Raw genomic sequence first — 18,329 nt, forward strand, 5'->3', positions numbered from 1 at the left:
TGCAAATATTTTCTTCCATCCTGTGAGTTGTCTTCATTTTCTTTATGGTTTCTTTTGCTGTGCAGAAGCTTTCAAGTTTAGTTAGGTCCTATTTGTTTGTTTTTATTTTTATTTTCATTATTCTAGGAGGTGAATCAAGAAAGATATTGCTGCAATTTATGTCAAAGAGTATTCTGCCTATGTTTTCCTCTAAGAGTTTTATGGTGTCCAGCCTTACGTTTAAGTCTTTGATCCATTTCGAGTTTATTTTTGTTTATGGTGTTAGCGATGTTCTGATTTCATTTTTCACTTGTAGCTGTCCAGTTTTCCCAGTACCATTTATTGAAGAGACTGTCTTTCTCCATTGTGTATTTTTCTTGCCTCCTTTGTTGTAGATTAGTTGACCATAGGTGCATGAGTTTATTTCTGGGCTTTCTATCCTGTTGTGCTGATCTGTTTTTCTGTCTTTGTGCCAGTGCCGTGCTGTTTTTTAGCCACACAACATGGCATGGGAGATCTCTGTTCCCTGACCAGGGATCAAACCTGTAGCCCCTGCACGGCAGGTGCAGAGTCTGTTACTGGACTGCCGGGGAGGTCAGTACCGTACTGCTTCGATGACTGTAGCTTTGTCGTATAGTCTGAACTCAAGGAGTCTGATTCTTCAAGCTCCATTTTTCTTTCTCAGGATTGCTTTGGCTTTTGGAGTGTTTTGTGTTTCAGTATAAATTTTAGATTTCTTTTGTTCTAGTTCTGTGAAAAATGCTATTGGTAAAGGAGATCAGTCCTGGGTGTTCATTGGAAGGACTGATGCTGAAGCTGAAACTCCAGTACTTTGGCCATCTCATGCGAAGAGTTGACTCACTGGAAAATGCCCTGATGCTGGGAGGGATTGGGGGCAGGAGGAGAAGGGGCCGACAGGGGATGAGATGGCTGGATGGCATCACCGACTCAATGGACATGAGTTTGAGTGAACTCTGGGAGTTGGTGATGGACAGGGAGGCCTGGCGTGCTGTGATTGATGGGGTCACAAAGAGTCAGACACGACTGAGCGACTGAACTGAACTGAATTTGATAGGGCTTTCTTTGAATTTGTAGATTGCCTTGGGTCATGTGTTCATTTTGACAATATTGATTCTCCAGTCCAAGAGCATGGTATATCTCTCGTCTGTGTCTGTCTTTACGCCAGTGCCATACTATGTTTGATTGCTGTAGCTTTGTAATAAGTGGATTTGGGACACCTTGAACTTTATCTTTTACAAGACTGGTTCTTTGCAGTCTTATTACAGTTTTTAATGGAAAAGCACTAGAGGAGTTACTTTGAAAAAGAAGAACACAACAGTGGTTTTTTAACAATATAATTTTGTTTTATTTATTTGTTTTTGACTGTGCTGGGTCTTCCTTGCTGCGAGGGCTTTTCTCTAGTTGCAGTGTGCAGGGGCTGCTTTCTAGTTGTGGTGCGTGGGCTTCTTGTTGCATTGTCTTCTCCTGTGGAACACAGGCTCTAAGGCATGCGGTCTTCAATAGTTGCAGCACGTGGGGTCAGTAGTTGTGGCTCCCAGGCTCTAGAGTATAGGCTCAGTAGTTGTGGTGCACAGGCTTAGTTGCTCTTCGGTATGTGAGATCTTCCTGGATCAGTAATCAAACCTGTGTCTCCTGCTTTGGCGGGTGGATTCTTTACCATTGTGCCACCAGGGAAGCTCAACAGTGTTCTTTATGGTGATTATTTATGTTGTTTTATTCAAAGCAGTAAAATGAGAAACAAGAGGTATAAATTGTAGAAAAGTGAAAGTGAAGTCGCTCAGTCATGTCCGACTCTTTGCAACCCCATGGACTGTGGCTACCAGGCTTCTCCATCCATGGGATTTTCCAGGCAAGAATACTGGAGCGGGTAGCTGTTCCCTTCTCCAAGGGATCTTCCCGACTCAGGGATCAAACCCAGGTCTCCTGCATTGCACACAGACGCTTTACCCTCTGAACCACCAGGAATACGTAAACTTATTATTTATAACTACTATGATTTATATCTGGACAAGGAAGTCAAGAGGAACAAACATGATTAGGATGAATAACAACTCAATAATTGGCTAAATGAAATATATGAAAATTATATAATTCCTGAATGTCAGCAGTGTAAGGAAAATAGGAAAAATTGAATCCTAGTTATTCTAACTTGGGAGATGAAGGCGAGGATGTCACAGTGGTGAATGAGAGTTAAACTTTAGTAACCCATAAGCTTTTATATCTTTGGGCTTAATTTTCCCCTAGGGATAATAATTGAGGCCAGAGGCTTGAACTGGAACTGTCAAAAACTGGGGATTGGGAAGGGGCACACTTGTCTATGAATTAGGGCTAATAAAACTGTCCACCAATCCAGGACATAGGATGGAAGATAACTGCTTAACTTTGGCTTGTGGCTGTTAAAAGCCACAAGAAATGGAAACTCCAGCTTTGTGTGAAAATCCTGGGCCGGAAAACTAATGTGTTAATATATTTGGAACTGGTGAATGTTGTAGGGCATTAGCAGAGGTGACCATTAAAATACCCTTGGGATTGATTGCTCCTTATCCCCTGAAACGTGGAGGACGCCCCCAAAGCTGTTTATGTACTCATACAAAACTCATAAAGCACCTTAGTAAAAAGATCCAACAAATGAGAGAGTTTACAATTGAGGGGCAGATGATAATAGACTGGAACTTAATTATCCAATATATAGTCCATATTCAATTTCTGCCTTTGTCCCAATAATGTCCTTTATTTGGTTTTGCTTTTGCTTTGTTTTATGATCCATGGTCAAATCAAGGATCATACATTGAATTTTGTCATGCCTTTTTATCCTTCTGTAGTTTAGTTCAGTTTGTTTCTGCCTTTTTTGGGGGTTTTTAATGATAGCTACATTTTTTAAAGATAACATTGTTTGCCTAAAAGACTTTGGTTAGCTCTCTTACTAGACTGTAAGCTGTTTTAGAACAGGGAATGTGTGTCATTTATCCCTGTTAATTAAATTTAATCTAATGATTTTATAATAATTTAGGATGCTGTGCTTTAGAAAAGGACAGGGAAAGGGAGGATTAAAAGATTCTTAATCCTGTTTTTCTTTTGGTTAGCCACACATACTCCAGGAACCACAAGGATCTTTCTGCCTATTGCTTTGATATTTCAAACACTACAGTGTACACCACTATTATGTACACTTTACAGTTCATATCATAATTGCTAAAAAAAAAAATAGGTTCTGGATCTTCAGTTCTCTTTTGCCAGTATTCAACCCATTTGCCATTGCCTTTTGAAAGTGAGAGTTGGTGGGTAAAATGAATGGTTAAAATATGTTAATAGTATATGATTTTATTACTATCCAAGGGAGGTAAAATACTTCTTGACAGTTACAATGAAGATAATTCATAAACAGGATATTTTTAACATTTAGGCATAGAAAGATTCAGTTTAAATTATTATAGAATTCTTATTTAAGTAAAGCTTTTTTTAAACATCATAGAACTCTATTATATCATTAAAGGAATAAGTCCTTGATTGATTTATGTCACTGGGAATACTTGATTTGATTTCTTCTTCCTAGTTTCCCTTTATTTTTTTTCTTTGCAGTTTTACAAGCATCTCACTATGAAGCTCTCTGATATATTGTGTTGACTACAATTTAAAAATAGTACTTTAAGGATACAGTGAAAAGAATACCCTGAAATGAATGTAAATTGACTCTAAGCCTAGTAACTGTTATTTTTTTTAAATAGCCTTGTTGAGATGTTATTCATATTCCATACAGTTCACCCATTTAAATTGCACAGTTCATTGGTTTTTAGTATGTTTAGAGATATGTACAACCATCAACACAGTCAGCTTTAGAATATTTTTATCACCTCAAAAGGAAATCCCATACCCTTTAGCTAGCACCCTATGTCCCTCAACCCTTCCCCGAAGCAACTATGTTTTACTTTCTGTCTTAGATTTCCCTGTTCTGAGTTTTCACATGAGTAGAATCATTTGATATGTGGTCTGTTGTAACTGGCTTCTTTAACTCAGCAAAATGTTTTCAAGGTTCATTTATACTGTAGCATATATCAGTTCTTGATTCCATTTTATGGTCAAATAATATTCCATTGTATGGGTATATCATATTTCATGTATCCATTTATTAGTTGATGGATATCTGGATTGTTTTCACCTTTTGACTTTTGTGAGTAATGCTGCTGTGAAAATTTGTGTCCAAGTTTGTGGGTGTACATGTTTTTTATTTCTCTTCAATATGTTTCTAGGCGTAGCTTTCTGGGTCATATGTAACTCTGTGTTTAATTGAGTAACTGCCCAACTGCTTTTGAAAGCAGCTGCACCATTTTATGTTCCTACCAGCAGTGTTTGTGGGTTCCAGTTTCTCCACATTCTTGCCAGCACTTCTTATTGTCTTTGTGAATGTATCAATCCTGGTAGGTGTGAAGTGGTACCACATTTTGGTTTTGATTTTTGTTTCCCCATTGGCTAATGATGTTGAGCTTCTCTTCACATGCTTATTTTGGTAAGATATTTTCTAGGCAGATTAAGTGGGGTCATTTGTATCTCATCTTTGGAGAAATGTCTGTTTAGACCTTTTGCCCATTTTATATTGGATTCTGAACTATAAGAGTTCTTTATATAGCATACCAGTATCTTTTCAAATATATGACTTGCAGATATCTTCCATTTTGTAGGTTGTCTTTGTTGATAGTGTCCTTTCAACCACATGTGTGCTCAGTCCCTTCAGTCGTGTCCGACCTTTGTAACCCTGTGGACTATAACCCACCAGGCTCCCCTGTCCATGAAATTCTCCAGGCAAGAATACTGGAGTGAGCTGCCATGCCCTCCTCCGGGGGATCTTCCTGACCCAGGGACCAAACCCACATCTCATTATGTTCTCTGCATTGGCAGGCAGGTTCTTTACCACTAGTGCCACCTGGGAAGCCCCACAAACATTTTTAATTTTGAAAAAGTCTAATTTATCTTTTTTTTTTCTTTTGTTGTTGGCACTTTAAGTGTCATATCTAAGAATTCTTTGCCCAGTTTGAGGTTGTGAAGATTTACCCCATTCATCTAAGAATTGTATGTTTTTAGCTATTGGTTTAAGTTCTTGAACCATTTTGAGTTAATTTTTATATGGTGTGAAGTAGGAGTTTATCTTCATTGTTTTGCCTGTGGCTATCCAGTTGTCTCAGCACCCTTTGTTAAAAAGGCTATTCTTTCCCCTATTGAATGGTGTTGGCTACTTTGTCAATAATCATTTGACCATAGATTGTGGATTTATCTCTGGACTCAGTTCTTTTCCATTGGTCCATCTTTATGTCAGTACTACACTATCTTGATTAATTTTGTTTGTAGTAAGTCTTGAAGTCAGAAAATGTGAGTTCACCTTCTTTTTCAGGGTTATTTTGGTCCTTTATAATTCCTTTTTTTCCTTTTTTTTTTTTTTGAGGGCAGGGGCATGCAATACAGCATGTAGAATCTTAGTTCCCTGATCAGGGGTAGAATCTGTGTCCCTTGTAGTAGAAGTGTGGGGTCTTAACTACTGGACTTCCCAGAAAGTCCCCATTCTCTATGAATTTTAGAATCAGCTTGTCAGTTTCTACAAAGAAGTCACCTGGATTTCTACGGGGGATTCCATTGAATCTATAGATCAGCTGAGAGAGAACTGCTATCCTGACAGTGTTAAGTGTTCCTGTTCATGAACATGGGATGTTTTTCCATTTATTTAGATCTTTAATTTCTTGTAGTAGTTTTTAAGGTAGTTTTTAGAGTATATATTTTGTATTTCTTTTGTTTATATCTAGGTAGTTCATTCTCTTTGATGCAAATGTGAATGGAATTGTTTTCTTAACTTCATTTCAGATTATTCATTGCAGGATTATAGAAATAAAACAGATTTTTGTATATTGATCTTGTATCCTACAATCTTTATGAACTTGTTAGTTTAGGTAGTATTTTAGTGGATCCTTTTTGGTTTTATATGTACAGTAGTATATCTTCTGGGAATGGCATAGTTTTAATTCTTCCTTTTCAATCTGAATACCTTATTTATTTTTATTATTATTATTACTTTTTTTTTTTTTTTGGTATAATTCCTGCCTAGAACTTCTAGTATAATGTTGAATATGTGGGTGAGAGCAAACATCCTTGTCTTGTTTTGGGTCTTAGGAGAAAGCTTCCAGTCTTTAACTGTTAATTATGATGTGAACTGTAGGGTTTGTTTGTTTTTTTCTGTAGTTGCCCTTTTGTTAGGTTGAGGAAGTTTCTTTTTTATTTATCTGAGAACTCTTTCCTTTGCTTTCATTTTGAAAGAACACTTTGCTCAATGTATGAGTGACTCAACACTCCCTGCCTCTGTACCTCACACCTTGAATATATTATCCTGCTGCCTTTTGGACGTGATTGTTTTTGCTCAGAAATCAACTGTTAATCTTACTTGGATTCCCTTGTAAGTGACGTGTTGTGTTTCTGCTTTCAAGATTTTCTCTGTTTCTTTACCTTCTGTCAAGTATTTTTCCTACAGTATGTTTGTTTATGAGACTTTTTATGTTTATCCTGCTTGGAGTTCATCAAGCTTCTTGTATCAGTAAGTTATTATTATTATCTTTTAATGATTTAAGGAAATTTCAGACAATTTCTTCAAAAATTTTTTTCTGCTCCTTTCTTGCTCTCCTCTCTTTCTGGGTATCCTAATTATGTACATGGTGATATACTTAACAGTTTTTCACATTTCTTTGAAGCTCTGTTCATTTTTCTTCTTTTTTTTTTTATTGTTTATTTTTCAGCTTGCATAATCTCTATTGATCTGTCTTCAGATTTGCTAATTACTTCTTCTGTCAGTTCACTTCTCTTGAGCCCCTCTCAGTTCAGTCCAGTTCAGTCACTCAGTTGTGTCTGACTCTTTGTGACCCCGTGGACTGCAGCACGCCAGGCCTCCCTGTCCATCACCAACTCCCGGAGTTTACTCAAACTCATGTCCATTAAGTCGGTGATGCCATGCAACCATCTCATCCTTTGTCTCCTCTAGCATTCAATCTTTCCCAGCATCAGGGTCTTTTCAAATGAGTCAACTCTTTGCATCAGGTGGCCAAAGTATTGGAGTTTCAGTTTCAGCATCAGTCCTTCCAATAAATATTCAGGACTAATTCCCATTAGGATTGACTGGTTGGATCTCCTTGCAGTCCAAGGGACTCTCAAGAGTCATCTCCAGCACCACAGTTCAAAACCATCAATTCTTCGGTGCTCAGCTTTCTTTATAGTCCAGCTCTCACATCCCATACATGACTACTGGAAAAACCATAGCCTTGACTAGACGGACCTTTGTTGGTAAAGTAATGTCTCTGCTTTTTAATATGCTGTCTAGGTTGGTCATAACTTTCCTCCCAAGGAGTAAGCATCTTTTAACTTCATGGCTGCAATCACCATCTGCAGTGATTTTGGAGCCAAAAAAAATAAAGTCTGTCACTGTTTCCACTGTTTCCCCATCTATTTGCCATGAAGCGATGGGACCAGATGACATGATTTTAGTTTTTTGAATGTTGAGCTTTAAGCCAACTTTTCACTCTCCTCTTTCACTTTCATCAAGAGGCTCTTTAGTTCTTTGCTTTCTGCCATAAGGGTGGTGTCATCTGCATATCTGAGGTTATTTATATTTCTTCCGGCAATCTTGATTCTAGCTTGTGCTTCATCCAGCCCAGCATTTCTCATGATGTACTCTGCATATAAGTTAAATAAGCAGGGTGACAATATTACAGTTTTGACGTCCTCTTTTTCCTATTTGGAACCAGTCTGTTGTTCCATGTCCAGTTCTGTTACTTCCTGACCTACATACAGATTTCTGAATAGGCAGGTCAGGTAGTCTGGTATTCCCTTCTCCTTAAGAATTTTCCACAGTTTGTGATAATCCACAGTCAAAGGCTTTGGCATAGTCAATAAAGCAGAAATAAATGTCTTTCTGGAACTCTCTTGCTTTTTCGATAATCCAACAGATATTGGCAGTTTGATCTCTGGTTCCTCTACCTTTTCTAAAACCAGCTTGAACATCTGGAAGTTCACGGTTCACGTACTGTTGAAGCCTGGCTTGGAGAATTTTGAGCATTACTTTACTAGCGTGTGTGATGAGTACAGTTGTGTAGTAGTTTGAGCATTCTTTGGCATTGCCTTTCTTTGGGACTGGAATGAAAACTGACCTTTTCCAGTCCTGTGGCCACTGCTGAGTTTTCCAAATTTGCTGGCATATTGAGTGCAGCACTTTCGCAGCATCATCTTCTAGGAATTGAAATAGCTCAACTGGAATTCCCTCACCTCCACTAGCTTTGTTTGTAGTAATGCTTCCTAAGGCCCACTTGACTTCACATTCCAGGATGTCTGACTCTAGGTTAGTGAGCCTACCATCATGATTATCTGGGTCGTGAAGATCTTTTTTATATAGTTCTTCTGTGTATTCTTGCCACCTCTTCTTAATATCTTCTGCTTCTGTTAGGCCCATACCATTTCTGTCCTTTATTGAACCCATCTTTGCATGAAATGTTCCCTTGGTATCTCTAATTTTCTTGAAGAAATCTTGTCTTTCCCATTCTGTTGTTTTCCTCTATTTCTTTGCACTGATCGCTGAGGGAGGCTTTCTTATCTCTCCTTGCTATTCTTTGGAGCTGTGCATTCAAATTGGTATATCTTTCCTTTTCTTCTTTGTTTTTCGCTTCTTTTCTTTTCACAGCTATTTGTAAGGCCTCCTCAGACAGCCATTTTGCTTTTTTGCATTTTTTTTTTCTTGGGGATGGTCTTGATCCCTGTCTCCTGTACAATGTCACAAACCTCCGTCCACAGTTCATCAGGTACTCTGTCTGTCACATCTAATCCCTTGAATCTATTTCTCACTTCCACTGTATAATTGTAAGGGATTTGATTTAGGTCATACCTGTTTGACGAATGTTTGCTATTTGTTCTGACCGCAGGATGACTCCTCCCTGGTGGGGCCTTATTCCTTGGTTCTCTCTTGCTAACTACCTGACCTACAGTCTAGGCTGTATCCTCATTACACAAATATTCTCCCACTTGCCTTTTGCCACAGTCTCCATTGAATATCTGTAGATTTGAACTTGTCCACACTCTGTTGAGAATGAAGCCAGGTCCTTTGGGAAGAGCTTTGGTACTATATGTTGCAACGTTTTACCCCTGGCAAAATATCTAAGCCAGGGTTCTGGTGTTGGGGGTGGGGACAGTGAGTAACACTTTTCTGTGAGTGACATTTAGCCTCTAGGAACTGAATACCAGGAGCGGAGGTATAGATGGGGTGCACACAGCAGCTTGTCTCTCGTAATGTGGAACCACTACCTTACGAGCTGAGCGGGAGGCCTGTTGGAGTCCCAGTATTCTCAGTGAACCAAGCTAAGGCAGAGCCCCCCTTCCACAAGTCAGTGTTAGGCAGGTGGAAGCCTCCTATCTTTGATGTACTTGGCTGGGACTTGGCTTCAGTGACAAGAGTGCTGGGGACGAAACGAGAGTCCTGAAGTCATGCTCCTCTCAGAAAGAAAGCCCTTGACTGAGAGCTGGGGAAGGAGGGGTCTTGTGCTCTTGGCTGCAGCAGTCTGGAACCCTGCTGAGATGGGAGGGTGGGATATGGGAAGAAAAGCGGGATCTTAGTTCAGGTACCACAGACTTTCACCTTGCAGGCTAAATTTTTCCTAGATTTTATTGAATGGTTGTTTCTTTATTAGCTCTTTGCCCTTAGGGACCATTGTCAGAGGCTTTGAATGGTGGTTTTAAAAAATAATTTTCATCAGTTTCTCTGAGCAGCAGGCTAGCAGAGATCCTCAAGCTGTTAGGCTTAGAGGTCAGTCTTCTGTAACTGTTTTTTGAACTGGCAGTCTCTTTAAAGCATGATTCAAAAAAGTGTTTCCTTCATTATGGTCTCTGACCACCCCCTCATGAGGAACCTTTGACATATCCTTAACATCTCAACTTTAAGATATCGACTGTAAGATACAAGAATCATGAGAATCGTTTTTCCCTTGCTTATTTTCCTTAAAGAATGAACTTGGTCCGTGTGGAAGTACTCGAGAAGGGGAAAGTTTGCACAGGAGTTCAGAGTTTATAAAGGAAATGAAAATAACATTAGGTAGAGAATTTTAACATGAGTGCCCTCTACTATATGATGGATGGAGTTCTTTTCAAGTTGGCCCAGAGGTGTTGCAGTTAATTCTTGGTTTCTTTGACTTGACGTAGATATCACAATCACATGGCTTCTTCCTCCTTTTTGCTGTCATCTTAGTTTCTTTTGATTCCTTTTTGTTTTTTTCTTTTCAGGGGCCACTCAATAGTGAGTCTTCCAACCAGAGCTTGTGCAGCGTGGGGTCCTTGAGTGATAAAGAAGTAGAGGTAAGAAGCCACATCCATTGCAAGACTTCTCATATTCCCACACTTTAGATCTGGGTTAAGCCATAGCACTGCAGACTCTGGGGTCCTGTTAGGGTCTGTGTGAACGATCCCCCTTAGAGTTGTGTGCTCTTTGTGTCTGCACAGTTGTCATGTGGCCCTGATGGGTTTTTATTACTATAATCATAATAATCAATGAAAGGTAGAAATTTGCAGTTGTAGCTGAATTAGTCTAGGTTTCCTTGAATTTTAGGACTTCTTAGTAGTGAGTCAGTTTGGCCTGAAAGACTTCAGTAACAAAATTTGAAGTTTTTTGTTTTTTAAAGGCAAATAACCTAGCTGAATATGTAACTGCTTACTTTGTACTTAGATAAGACTTTGAATAGACTAGTCAGTTGACTGATCATGCAGATACTTCTTTTTTTGGAAAAAAAATTTTAGATTTAAGCTCTTTTAAAGTAGAAATATTGGGATTCCCTGGTGGTCCAATGGTTAGGACTCAGTGCTTTCACTGCTGGGGTCTGGATTTTCAGTCCCTGGTCAGGGAACTACTATCCCACAAGTTGCATGGCGTGGCCTCAAAAAGAAAAAAATATTGTAACAGCTGTTATTTGAGAGCCTACTATATGCTAGATGCTTGTACTACATTTGTGCTTTATGAAATAGCTCATGTAAGCTTTTGCAGCAACCCTGATTTACAGATAAGTAAATTAAAGCTCTGATATTTTAAGCAGTTGGCCAAAAATTGTATAAATGGTTTGATTCCAGATCTTATATTCTTTCCATGACCCTGCTGTAAGACTAGGACACTCATTTAGGACTTCTGAGCCAGTTAATTCTCCTCATAAATTTGATATTTTTTACATACACTCTAATTTTCATAACGTGAAAAATTTAACAAAATGCTAATTGTGATGTATATGGTATTTAACAGACTCCTGAGAAAAAACAGAATGACCAGCGAAACCGGAAAAGAAAAGCTGAACCATATGAAACTAGCCAAGGTAGTAATAATTTCACACCAGTAAAAATATCAATTCTTATGTACTTAGGTATAAAACTTCCAGCTCACACGAATTAATTTGTGTACAGGGATTCCTAACAATGGAGATTTGCATTCCTTAAGGGAATATCAGTCTGTTTATGATAGACTTGACATTTGATACACACTTGACAAAACTGTGTCAGTTCTGTGGGGATTTTCTAGTTTTCCCTGTTGTAAATTAATAGTCTTCTCACCATGGATTTGTCTTCAGACTAAGCATTTATTGTACAGAAAAGAGATTACATAGCAGTTTTAACTATGTCTTGCACCAGATCAGTGGTTTGTTAATAATAGGCAAGCAGAAATGGTTTCATTTACATGGCTGTCCTTTTACCTACCCTTCTTCCATGTCAGTTACTCAATTGAATAATTGGCGCCCAGTGGAATAAATCTGTAAGTATGATGGTCATAATGCCAGGTTTCTTTAAATAATTAAAGAAAGAATAAATGAAATGGAAGAGCTTCCAAGAAACGAAAGGCCCCCCTCTCCCCATTTTGTATCTTTCAATCTGCAAATCATTCTTTACTTTTGCCGGAGAAAATTTTCCCGAAGTAACGAGGTCACATAAAGTTACTTGTGAAATAGAATAAACCATTTAGTTCTGATGAATTTGTTTTGAATTTTTTTATCCTCCTAGTTGGGGGTGTAGTTTATATTTTAGTTTTATTTTGATTCACAGTTGTGGCGTAAGCTTTGTTAGTGTACTTGTAAAAGAAAGAGTAGTGAATCTTAAAGGAAAGCAAGCTGTGAAAAGGTCTTTCTTTCACTGCTTATTTCAGTGTTTTATTTTGTGGTGGAAACTGTCTTCTGTTCTTAGAAAACAGGTATTTTGGCTCATTTGTTAAAAGTAAAGTTGACATTTGAATTGGTAACAGCATAGGCAGTCATTGAATACATAATATACTTTAGCAAATGATGGTTTACTTGTGTTACTGGAAAAACTATACTTACTTTGGTTTTATTTTCAGGGAAAGGCACTCCTAGGGGACATAAAATTAGTGATTACTTTGAGGTAAGTTAAATTTTTGGAAAAAGAAATCTATAGTGACTTAAAAAAAAACAAACCCTAAATCCTTTCATTCATTTAAAGCTTTAGAAAGGAATATATTGCCTTTACTGTGCTCTCCTCCCCTTCCTCCCCACCTTCATCAACCTGATGTTGCCCCATCTCTATAAGAGGAAACAGCTGCTGACTTCCTAAATTTAAATTTGTTCATGATGTGTCTTGTCTGTGATGATATAAAAATTCACAAATGAGGTGATTGTTCTCTTGGCCAGACTAGGTTTTGTGTCTTACAAAGGTTGAAGTGGAATGACTTGGACTCTTCTTTTGTCCTCTACTTGTAGTCCAGTGGAACCTGTAGTAAGCTCACTGACCCATCCTTAGTGGTTACTGAAGGGGACACTAACATACACTGTATTCCTGCTTCATGTATTTTGAGACAAGAAGGGAAAACATTCTTCTCTTATGTCTTTTCAAAATCATGTGTACCTTCAGGTTTCTAGCCATGTTTTCCTTATATCTTGGTACATTTCTGCTGGAGCTTCTCGTTAAAATCTCATTGGAAAGATAGCAGAATTTGACTTATATGGCATTTTCTCTCTAGAATAAAATGTGTAGACTTAAAGGGACCGTGTATAATTAAGACCTGTTTGTGTATTAATCTTTTACTCTCCTTATCTGAAGCACAGTACTGTTGTGAATTATTCATATCCATTTTTCCCTGTTGGCCAGTTTGCTGGGGGAAGCGGGCCAGGAACCAGCCCTGGCAGAAGTGTTCCACCAGTTGCACGATCCTCACCGCAACATTCCTTATCCAATCCCTTACCGGTAAGCATTCACCTGGAGAAATGTGACACCTGTTGTAGGAGACCAAGAAGCCCAGGAACACTCAAGCGAAGTTTCTCTTCCATTAATTACCCAAGGGGGGTGAAGTCTTAAGGAGAAACGTTCATAGCATTACCTGTGAATCACTTAACTTAGATTCAAATCTGTATCAGTCAGTTTACATTTTATAAGAGCTGATCCTGTTCTCTCAGTATAAATCGATTACTTCTAGGCCTGCAGCTCATTGTTCTATCAAGAAAGGGGTTTCCCATCCAAACATTAGGTTTTTATCCTGGCCAGACTTACATATTCCTGTAGTTAATTCCTTTCAAAAAATTTTGGTCAGCTCCTGGTATTTGAATTAATTTTATGGCTTGCCCAGTGATGTAGAGAAGCTAATGCTGCACAGATTTGGGATAGGTTTGTTTTCTGCCTGTGAGTGAGATAAAACTATAAAAACATCACAGCCAAGTTAGTGGTTCTCAGGCCGGGGTAGTTTATCCCCTCAGCGGACATTTGGCAATGTTGAAGCAGTTTTTGGTCAGAATTAGAGGGTGGGTGGAATGATGCCACAGGCAGCTGCTGGGCAGAGGCCAGGGATGCTAGTGTACATCTGCCATGCACAGGACAGGCGCCCACAGCAAAGGCTGATCCAGTCCAGAATGATACTAGTGCCAAAGTTGAGAGTCCCTGAACCAGCTCATGTAGGATTTTGTGTTAGTTCACTCAGGTGCCTTTGGCTGATTTGTTGATACCATTTGAGAACCCTGTACATAAGAGTGTATTATGTTCCTTGATGCCTCGGGTATTGCTGTGGGATCTTAGGGAAAAGGGAGACCAGGAGTTTTCATCCTAGGTCTCTGTTTCAGAAACTTGCTTTTCTCTGCCTCAGCAGACTTGATTAATATTGCTTTTTTTCTTAAGTGATTTAGTCTCTGTATTGTTAAACTATTTAAAAATGTCCTTCTTTCCCTCTCTGTCTCATGAATACATGCGTTTATTAGGGTGATTATAATTAGTAAAGCACTCAGGAAAATGTATTCAACTTGAAATTTTTTCTATTACTTTGTCATCATTGCCATATTTAAAAATATTATAAGTGTTCGATGTATAAATCTGTTTGGTTAGGTTGAGGTTTGTTAGCTAACCTTTGAGGAGACCTAGATCTGTATTTTTATTGTTTTAAACCAGTTACAAGTTTTAAAATGTTAAATGGGATTGCAGAATTATCTATTTGGGACAAATATGATTTGTAGAATTTTGTTGTCTTACTACTCTTTTCTTCCTGAAAAAGATTTTTTTTCATTTGGTTTTCAGTAATGTGACCACCCATCTATCATGTGTCCATGTAAGTCAGGTCTTAAATGAAGACAAGAGAGAGGTACTCAAGTGATCCACAGATAGTCCTGCCACCTCTGTGAATGGTGGCTGGGCCTCATTATCGTGCAAATCTAAGTATGTCTTGGGTGTTAAAATAGAAACCAACCTTAATTTCCTTTTTCCATTGCATTTTATCCTCCTATCTTAGATTCTGTGCTTCACTGTTATAATCACTGATTTGTGTGTACTCTTCAATTCCCTTTCCCCACTCTCTCCATCATACTTGCCTGAAAAAAACTCAGCCCTGATTAAATCTAATTTTCCATCTTTTCCTTGCCTGTATCTAAGCAGTTCAGCCTGGTTAGAGGAAAGTTCATATACCTATGCTGACTGATCTCACTTTAAGTTTGTGACCCCCAACCTCATGAGCCTCTGAGTTGCTGCCAGTCCTATTATATTTCCATAGTTAATTCACTCTCCTAGATGAATATTTCATATTTTTGTCATTTCCTGCAATTCCTTCCAGCAGCAATTCCTTCCCCTCTACTCTCTCAACTGATGACTTTACTTTTTTATTTTACTAGGAAAATAGAAGCAATCAAAAGAGAGCTTTCCCATGTGCCTCTGCCAGATCTACCAGGTTACTTGTGTCCTTATCCATATCTGCCTTTTAGGATGCATGAACTGGCCAGCCATTTACTTGGGCATTGATTTCCCTGCAAATTACATATGCACCTCTCCTTGACATTTCTGCTTATATAACTAAATGAGCAGCTTAAAAAAACAGCTGTAGGACTTCCCTGGTGGTCCAGTGGTTGGGAATCTGCCTGCCAGTGCAGGGAACATGGGTTCGATTCCTGGTCTGGGAAGATTCCACATGCCACAGAGCAACTAAGGTCGTGCGCCACACCTACTGAGCCCGTGCATCCTAGAGCCGGTGCTCTGCAACAAGAGAAGCCACCTCAGTGAGCAGCCTGCACACAGCAATGAAGACCCAGGGCAGCCAAAAATAAATAGATGAATAAATAATTTTTAAAAAATCCACAGAGGAACTCTTGCTCACTAGCACAACAACAAATTGCTCTCTTTGCAGTCTACCCTGTCCCTGTAGATAACAGTTTACTGTGTCCAGTTTTTCAGATCATAACTTCATGCCCCATATCTAATCCATCAAAATCTTATTTTCTTTTAAAAAAATTCCCGAATCCACTCTCTTTTCTATTCATTTGGTTCTCTGCATCAGTCTCCAAAGTCGTCTCCTTGTTTCTGCCTGTGTCTCACCTATTTTCAATATAGTAAGTAGCCAGAATGATTCTGTGAAAAATTTAAGTCAGATCCTGTTCAGAACTGGCCAGGGGCTTGTCCAGACTGTTCTAGGCTTACATGGTCTAGAAGCTCCTACATAATCTTTGCTGCCCACGTCCACCTGACTCCATCTGCTCCCCTTCTCCCTCATGCCACTCAAGCCACACTGGCCTCCTGGAAGTTCTGTGAACACTCTGAAGCACTCTTTACTTCAGCGCCTTTGTACCTGCTATTTCCTCTTCCAAGAATAGCATGATGACCAAGTCCTTCATCAGACTGTTGCTCAAAAATGACCTTGTCAAGAGAGGTCTCTCCTGGCCAACTTCTTTGAATAACAGTCCCTCTCACCTTGTAACTCTGTCCCTAATCCTGCTTTAATTCTTAGCTATTACTATCTGGCATATGTATTTAAAATTTGATATATATATTTAAATTTTTGTTGATTCGTATTTATACATATAGAAGAGTATACATGTACATCTACAGCTTAATGAATTTTCACCAACTATACTAACACAAGAAACAAAATACCAGCCCTTCCAGAAGGTCCCTTATGTTCCCTTTCAGTTATTAACCCCCTCCCTGCCACTGGGGATAGCTACTGTCCTGACTTCTAGTAGTAGCGTAGATGAGTTTTTTTTTTTTTCTTCTTCTTTTTAATACAGTGTATAAAAGGAATCATACAGTATATAATATACTCTGGTGTCTAGTTTATTTCATTCAGCATTACCTTGGTGAAAGTCATCCATGTTGTGTGTTGTACATCATTCACTGTCATCATTCTGTGGCATAATTTTAATATTTTTACATATCTTAATTTTTAACTATACAGTTAGTTTGTTGCCCATCATCTTCCACCAGAATGTTAATCCCAAGAGAACTGTACCTTTGTTTTATTTACTACTGTTTCCATCTCTTACACTGTTCGTTACATAAAGGTGTAATCATTTTAACTATTTCCCTCACTCCTTGACATAGAAGAGAGATCTTGTTCAGTTTTTAGTCTCTAACACCCAAAACAGTGTTGGGTACACAGTGGGAACTCACAGTTATTTGTTGAAAGAGAAGAATAGAAAAACAGATAAAGAATTATTTTAGCTTTTTCCCTCCTAAGTGATTCTTCTATATTTTTTATGAAATACAAAAAGGACACAAACCCTGAGCCTTTGAGTTCAGGAGTTGGTAAACTGCAGCCTACAACTGGCAGGCCGAGAATGATTTTTGGATTTTTTGAGTTGTAGAGACAAAGAAGAATATGTCACAGAGTTATGTTGCCTGGAAAGCCTAAAATACTTCTGTCTGGTCCTTCACAAAAAATGTTTCAGGGCAGTCATTATGAAGTTAACTCCATTAATCATTACTTAGGTCAGAAAGTAAAATATTTCCAGCACCCTGGAAACCTTCCCTGATCATAACTCCCTCCCAATACTCTAGAAACAACCACTGTTCTAATTTTTGTGATTATCCTTTGCTTTTCTTTATAGTGTCATTATGACAGTTTTGTTAATCATAGCATTTAATCACCGTGTTTAAATCTTCTGTATTCTGACTTTTGGCTGTTTGTTCTGTCAATTACTAAGAGAGGTATATTCATGACTGTCTTGATTGTGGGTGTACTTGGTTTCTTCCTGTATTTATATTTTTGCTTTATGTGTTACTAAGTGATTCTGTTTCTCCTGATAATTTTTGCTCTTAGCAGTTTATCTGATACTAGTATATTCAAACCACCGCATAGTGTAAATATGTCTGTTTTTATATTGTCAGCTTTTCATTATTATGTTTTCAGTATATCTGACAAATACGTAGTTGAGATTTTTTTCTTTATTCAGTCTGAAATCTTTTTTAAGGGAATTACCTAGTGGTCCAGTGGTTAGGAGTTAGCACTTTCACTGCTGGGGCCTAGGTTCAGTCCCTGGTTGGGGAATTAAGATCCTGCAAGCTGTGTGGCATGGTCAAAAAAAAAATCTTTTTTAAACTTCAGTGTTTCTCCTGTTTGCACTAATAAACGTCATTATATCGGGTTTAAGTCTTCCGGCTTAATGGTATCTGTTGTTGCCTGATTCTTGCCTGTTCTGTGTTACTGTTTCCTTCAGTTCTTGTTTTCATTTGGATTAAAAAATGATTTCATACTTTTCTCCTCCACTAATAAGTAGGTCCTGTGTGGTGTTTCTCTGAGAAGTTACCACAGGTATCTTTAATATGCCAAAGTTTGATGTTAACAGTAGCCTAGTTACGTGATAACTTTGATTCCATTTCTGTGCTGCTGCCTTGGTGGTTTAAGGTTATATTTTGCCTTTAAATATATATATATATCTAAATGAACACTGACAGCATAATAATATTCTATTATGCTGTCAGTGTTCATTTAGATTTATCCATGTACTTACTTACCTCTTTCTTTGTACTTCCCTTTTTACATGTTACACCTTCCACTTTAGGGAAGAAGTGGAAGTGGAAGAGTGGACTACTTC

General features: G+C 38.3%; 1 protein-coding gene across 1 annotated transcript in view; it reads left to right on the forward strand.

Annotated features, from left to right (window-relative positions):
* TLK2 (tousled like kinase 2) overlaps window positions 1-18,329 on the forward strand; it is a 121,691-nt gene that overhangs the window by 33,605 nt on the left and 69,757 nt on the right. Inside the window, exons 3-6 of the mRNA XM_061144310.1 lie at window positions 10,291-10,362; window positions 11,294-11,363; window positions 12,374-12,417; window positions 13,141-13,236. Coding sequence (XP_061000293.1) covers window positions 10,291-10,362; window positions 11,294-11,363; window positions 12,374-12,417; window positions 13,141-13,236 — 282 coding nt within the window. The remainder of the gene's footprint in view (window positions 1-10,290; window positions 10,363-11,293; window positions 11,364-12,373; window positions 12,418-13,140; window positions 13,237-18,329) is intronic.

This window comes from Dama dama, chromosome 5 (genome assembly GCF_033118175.1).
Source record: "Dama dama isolate Ldn47 chromosome 5, ASM3311817v1, whole genome shotgun sequence".
NCBI classification, from domain to species: domain Eukaryota; kingdom Metazoa; phylum Chordata; class Mammalia; order Artiodactyla; family Cervidae; genus Dama; species Dama dama.